Raw genomic sequence first — 6,999 nt, forward strand, 5'->3', positions numbered from 1 at the left:
AAGTCCAATGCTGTGATGGTTCACTAATTATGAGAAAGATTTCTGAAATGCCGAAGATAAATTAGCATTTCACTGAGGTTTGAGATTTACATGTCTTTTCAGAGGTAAAAATGCTCACAAAGAACATGATATCATATAACCTTGAAATATAAAAAGATACCATTAGGCAGCAGAATAAAACAGAGTCTTCATTGCTGGTCCTGATTCTGTGACTCAGTGACCAAAATATCTCTAAGGCCAAGAAATATAAATAAAAGCAAATCCATTTTACAGGTCTCTCAGGGGAAAACAAACTAAAAACATTGACTTAGGATGTTTTGCTTCCAGATTTATAAGCCTGGAAATTAAACTCTAAGAAAGTAGGTATCTGACTATGATATAGTCCTCCAGGGAAAATAAATATCAAATCTTCCCACCTTCAACAAAAGGGAACCCAAAGAACTGCACCCAAGCAGAGAAGAAGAGTGTCAAAAAAAGAAAGAAAAAAAAAAAAAAGAAAAAAAAGACCCAAATCACAACCAGGAGGTCTGCAGCTCCATAGTAGAAAAGTGGATCTTACTAGAAGTGTTTATTGAACATCAACAATACCTTGATAGGAGAATGTTGCAGTTCTGGGCTCTCCGACCATCAATCACCGAAAGCTCTTTGACTTTAAGTTTGGAACTCAGTGTGTCATCAATGGCATCTGCTTCTTTCTGTAAAGAGCACAAAAGGAATCCATCAAAGTCAAACTGTGACATTCAGATTTCAGATATACACTTTAACTTTACGTTTTCTGTACACACATGCACACACACACACACACACACACAATATGCACATACGTACAAGGCAAAGCTGAGATGGTGGGGTGGGGAGTGTGAGGACTTGGTGGAATTGAAACAAAGGGTACAATGTAGTAGGCAAAGGGAAACATGAAAAGCTGACCACCCACATTTGAAAAAAGCATTATTTGGAAGAACAAAGTGCTTCTAAGTCGAAGATGCTAAGTGTGTATAAATTATCCCTATGGGTAGCAAAGAGAACTGTCACTACAAATCAAGCTCAGCTAAGGCATGTCACTGCCTGTCCAGCTATTTGCAGGGCCCATTTACCCCAGAATTAGCTGAACCTGACCCCTCAAAAAGAGCTGAACAATAAAACTTCCAAATGTCTTCATGTGTAACAGGAAAGTCCCAAGGCAGATAGGACCTTCCATTACCATGGAGCCTAGGTAGAAACTGGGGAGGGGGCAGTTCAACGTATTAGTCAGTCACCTGAATTAACAATACAATATTACTTGCATATCCTACTGTTGTACAAAAAGTTCTAAGCAATGATGGCCAGTCATAATATATGTTGAAGAGGCATTAAAAAATTACACATAGGGACCAGCAGTTGGCATAATGGCTATGTAGTCGACCACGGTTCGAGTCCCAGACCCAGTGGCTTAAACTCATGCCAGGCATGTGTGCTTGTGTGCCCAAGATTCCAAGAGGAGAATGGAGGAGAAGGGATTGTGGTGTGGCCATCCCCCCTGGAGGGAGATTTCTCGCTTTCTGCCTCTCTGTCTCTCTCTGTCTTTCTGGCAAGTGCACCCGCCCTATAGCAAAAAACTCTCAAAAAACAAACAAAGAACAAAAATTACACATAAAATATTGTTTGAGTAAATTGGGCATCAGAGGTATTCATTATAATAAAAAGTTCAAGGTGAAAACAGACTACCTTGATAAACAGCAAATCTAATTTATTGGCAGTCAGGATCCATAAAAGATTGGATTTTGGCGTTTTAAAAATGTAAGAAACCCAGAGAGCTCGGGTACTATGTAACATTTCAGGAAACAAAGGCAATCTGGAATTTATGAGGCACTCTGGGATCAAATGCCAGCAGTCTCTTGTGCTGAGATTCAAGCGTACCTATAGGTAGTCAGTTAGAGTTGGAAATCAAGGTGGAATGACCTGGCACCGCATTACACTGACTACAAATAAACACAACTACAAATCCAGGCTCACTAAGAAGTTTCCAGTATATGGTGGGCTAAGGCCTTACGTTAAGCAAGGTTCAGGGAATGGCTCACTTACCTGCTTGGAGTGACTGTTCACAAAGAAATCCTACAGCCATGGCAGAGGCATGGAAAAGGCAAATCAGACACATGCAATTCAGAAACCACAGCAGCAAACAGGGGAAAGTCAAAGCGGTCAGGGAACTCAGTGACGCAGGGGAAGAGGTGATTTGTGCTCCCAGGACCGCCAATGAGAACTGAGGAAGATGAGGGGTCTGGCTAAAGACGCAATGAAAAGCACAGCTTGAAGTGTTCAGGGTAGAGAAAGACGGTCACATCTGCTATACATAATTTTCAATGGTGGCAAATCAAATTCAGAAAAGAAAGGGCATAAGACGTACCAGGAAGATCCAACCTAGGAAAAGACCAACTCTTTGAAAAGACTACTAAATTCCACTTACTCTACATGACAGTTTTTATGTGAAGTAGGAGAATAACAATCAAATCCATCAACTCGAGGAAGCAATTCCCGCTTCTATGTCCTACCAGAAAAATATTTGCTTGGTGGTAATAATCTCCAGTTTTCTTGTGTCAGAGGAAGGATTAAGAAAAGACAAGTAAACAACCTAAGTCAGTAAAATTCACTCTCAGTATCCCTCGAGGGTCCGAACAATGCCTGCAGGCCCCATCGGAAGGTATGAGGAAAGAGACAGAACCTGCAATTCAGAGCCAGTCAGTGTTCGCAGGCAGCCCGGCCACAAGTAGCTCTGTCCCCACCTCCTCAGGGCTGTTCAAGCATGCAAAGTCAACAGTCTCTTCTTGAAATAATCTTTTTTTTTTTTTTTTTTTGAAGACTTGGGAGTGAAGAAGAGAAAGAGGTGATCAACATGTTAGGAGAGAGTGATGGCGTTGGTTGCATATTTTTGCAATACTGAAATGAATAAAGCTCTGGAGTGCAAAACACACCCTGGCTTCCGGGCTGACAGCTCCCATTACCAGCCCTCGCTCAGCAGATTCCTTAAGGCCTCTTTGGCCTCAGCAGCAGTGCCCAGGCCCATTTCACACAGATGATCTGTCTCACATCATTCTAGTGGGAAACCCTGTGTCCTCCTCTGGCCCTACCCCTACAAAGAAGGAATGCTTTTCTACAGTGGTGTTTGACAACTGTAGCACTAATCGCGAGAAACCTTTCCTCTTCGATAGCGTGGTCTTCTTTTGTCTCTGCTGTAACCGTCAGGTTTTCCACTCGAACACTCTTTAGGACTCTTCCTATACAAGCAGTTTTTTTTCAAGGGCAGAAAAGACTGTGGTCTCGTGAGGTCATCTTAACTTTTTTTTCCTCTCCTCTTAAAGAGAAAGTTATTAGTTGAATTTAGACCCTACTCTCACTGTCTGGCCTCGAAAGAAAAAGCTTTCATGAAGTTTTCTGGCAACACATTCTACATTTTAAGTTGCCACTGTCAGGAAATGAAGGCGTCTGATCTCTCATGTAGTGGGCTGTGGAATCAGACAACTGCCATTTACTGGGTGTGTGATTTGGGGCTCAGGCTCTGAACCTGTGAAAGGGGGTTAACAACTGCATTATTATGGTGAGGATGAAATGTGACAACGCATGTAAAGTGTTCTGTTCAGTACCTGACATTATTTATGAGCTCAATTCTTGGAGACTATGATATAATCTAATTATTTTATCTTTCAAGCTGATGAGCAAATTCATTTATTCCCCTATGCTCTGCTTTCAGCTGAGGTGAACAGCTGGGGAAGCTCTTCCATTTTTAGCAGCAGCGATAATTATAACAGTGAATAACTAAGTAATGTATCTTATCTTTCCAGAGGTAGGGATGGAACGCCATGGGAGACTTCAGTTAATTCATAGCCTAAAGATTATACTTCTTTCAAGGTTCTTCAATCAGCATATTTTAAATAAAATCACAAAGTTTATGAGTTTCATTAGATAGGGCATATGTTAGAAATAACAACGGTTTCAGGACTATTTCTAGTAGGTTAACTTTCTTTCGGAATCTGAAATTCTTCACTCAAAAATCAGAGAGAAATCATTTTAAAAGACTTTTAATTGGTTTAGGTCAAATGTGATAGAATCACCTATGTTGGATGTCTAACAGGATGTCTGATTTTCTGAATGATTCCTGATGCAGAGCTTAGGATTTGGAATATAAACAGGAAATTGGGACTTGAATTTTCATGAACTGATGGTGGTAGACTGCTACAGATAGGGCTCCACAATGAAATAATGACTTGACACTTCTTCGCCTGCTAACAATAAACTTTCTGGATGTGATTCTTAATCTTTTTTGAGGTTGAGATATCTTCGTAAATCTAATAAAATCTGAGAATCTCTCTCCTGAAAACATAGATACTAATATTTATATAAAACTCTGCGTTTAGTTAACTTTCACCATTAAGCCTAGTTATAGAAACTCTTACACTGGAGTCCAAAGAGAACCACTCTACAATTTCTATTTCTGCCTTCATGTGGCATGGCTGAGGACCAAGATTATAGAAATCAATATTCCAAATGATATAATTTTCCAAAATGAAAACTGGATGCAGAGACTAATGAAAACCATATAAAGAATAAAAATGAGAAATAGTTTGACCATTTATTTCTTAAAAATCAAAAGATACCACTGAATGTTCCAAATGGAACCCCCAAAGTGACTTATGTATTATGTAATAGGAAGGGAAGTTGGATTGTAGAGCCTGGAACAATAGTTATCTTTTGATTCCTAAATCACAGCAGAGAGGCTTTGAAACGTTACACTATATGCTGATAATAGGCTTAAAGAAGGGAAGTCCTCTGGCAAAAAGCAGGGAGCTGGAAGAGCTAGTGAGCTGTTAATTTGCTGCCACAGAGATATGATGTGACTCCATTTAGGACAATGTAGTGCTTTAGAGCTCATTTCCCCTCTGTCCAGCTGCATGGACTGGGAGAAATGAATTCCATCCATCTCAGGATGAACACGGTCCATAAAACCAAGGTGAATATTGTTTAGTTGGATCTAAAATACTACTACTATGCAATGTGCTATGTTATGTATTAAAATAAGTCTTTTGTGATTGACCTAAAAATTGGATAATGTAGTCTCAATGAGAAAAATAGGACCTGAAATTCACAAAATTGACTTTCAAATGAACTTCTGGAATGTGAATAGAAGACTAACTGCATGCTATTAAATTCCATTTCATGTGACACGTACGTTTACATAATCAGCTCTGAACACCTTTGATAACCGCACTTAAAGAAAAAAGAAGTCTGAATAAGAATGGTTTTGTTCTTAAAAATGGAGTTAAAGAAAATTGTCTACAAAGTCTGACATTCACAATAAATAAACCATGGAGTAAGAACAAAATGAAATTAAGAATTTTGCCACTTTGTAGTCCTTCTGAGCTATCTGTTGGGACACTGAATAGACATTAAGGCTTTTTTTTTTTTAATCCCTTTTTGTGCACTTGCTGGAGAGAGCCAGTGAGCCAGAGAAAGAGGGGGAAAGGGAGAAAGTACCTCCACCATGGAGTATGGTGACACCGCCATTCCTTCTCCTCCACTTTCTCCATTGTGTTAGGATTTGGGGCCTGCATCCATACATGCCCGGTGTGTTTTTCAAGATGCCAGGGCCAGGATTCAAACCATGATCAGCCATGTGGGTCTGGCTCCATTAACCACTAAACCATGGACCTAGCCCCATAAAGGCACATTTTTATTGTCTGTAAAATAGGAATAATATCCACTTGCTAGAGCTGAGGTGGGTATTAAATAAAGAAATAAGTTTAACAGCTCCTTGATAACTAAATTTTAGAGTTGATGAGATTAGAAACTGAGTGTATCATGCTCAGCACCAGGAATCAAATGAATTCTTAATAATGATTATCGTCTTTTCGTTTATTATGGTTGTTTTCAGATTCTTCTGATCTCTGCTTTACATTGTGGACATGCTTAAAGCTTAACGTATTTGAATCCTTTAAAGTACTTTGTATATAAAGTATACTTGGTATACATGGTGGAAATCTGTGATTTTAATAATACAATATTTCTCAAATCAACTGGACATATATTATGTATGTGTGCATAAGTATATAATATATATGTATGTATATGTGTGTGTGTGTGTGTACATACATAGATCTACATCTCCCCGAAGTACCATTTCTCAGTATAAACTTAAATTATATTGTTATTGCTGAGACTTTTTCATAATTCTACTTTACATAAGGTTCTTGTTGCATGCATGCAGATAATGATATTCCTGTGTTTTGGCCTTCTGAGGAATTTATCTAGCCAAACAACTCACTGAAATCCAGAGTCTGACCAGTGTTTCATAACTCTGAAGGGAGAAAAGAGGAGATACCATGGAAAAAAATAGGTTCCCAGTACTCATTCGGGAGTAGAAAAGACAACAGATCAAGTGTGATGATAATTATTACATGCATTGCTAAAACTGAAATGAAATGCACAGATCTTTGATGTTGTCATTAGTCACAAGATGAGGGGACAATTACAGGCACCTCTTTTCTTTACTCTATCCTGCACAATCTGACTAGAAAATTCACATCTTTCAATTTTCTGTCTCTCAGTAGTCAGTAAATTCAGTAAAATGGCTCAAATTACCCTCACTTGGAAAATATACTTATGGCTTGAAAATAATCTTAGGAAAAGATTCTTACGGCTTAAGAGTTCTCATCTCAAATTCTTGCACCAAAAAGAGAAAGTAGTTGAATTATTCAAACTGAGCAGTGTGTTGAAAATTTTCTCCATGAAATGCTATTAAAAATATGGCCACAACCAATTCTATTTATCATCTAGTTAGTGTAAGTACAATTGAAACATTCTGATCTACCTTTACTGGAATGACTACTGATTACTTAAACAGTGCTGGTTGCTAGGAGACAATCGCCCAACTGTTAGGCTTTCTGCAACCCTGTCTCCCAAAGCCCTTGAGAACTGTCCACATATTTGTCCCAGAGCATTTTGGCAGCATCCTTCTGCACCTCCTGCTGA

At 38.9% G+C, this 6,999-nt stretch overlaps 1 protein-coding gene across 5 annotated transcripts in view; it reads right to left on the reverse strand.

Moving 5' to 3' along the window:
• Positions 1-6,999, reverse strand: part of DAAM1 (dishevelled associated activator of morphogenesis 1) — a 206,134-nt gene that overhangs the window by 40,333 nt on the left and 158,802 nt on the right. For all 5 annotated transcript variants that reach the window (XM_006144833.3, XM_014586410.2, XM_014586413.2 and 2 more), the window contains one exon: positions 589-695. In XM_006144833.3, the coding sequence (XP_006144895.1) occupies positions 589-695 (107 nt within the window). The remainder of the gene's footprint in view (positions 1-588; positions 696-6,999) is intronic.

This window comes from Tupaia chinensis, unplaced genomic scaffold, assembly GCF_000334495.1.
Source record: "Tupaia chinensis unplaced genomic scaffold, TupChi_1.0 Scaffold000133_1, whole genome shotgun sequence".
Classification (NCBI taxonomy): Eukaryota; Metazoa; Chordata; class Mammalia; order Scandentia; family Tupaiidae; genus Tupaia; species Tupaia belangeri.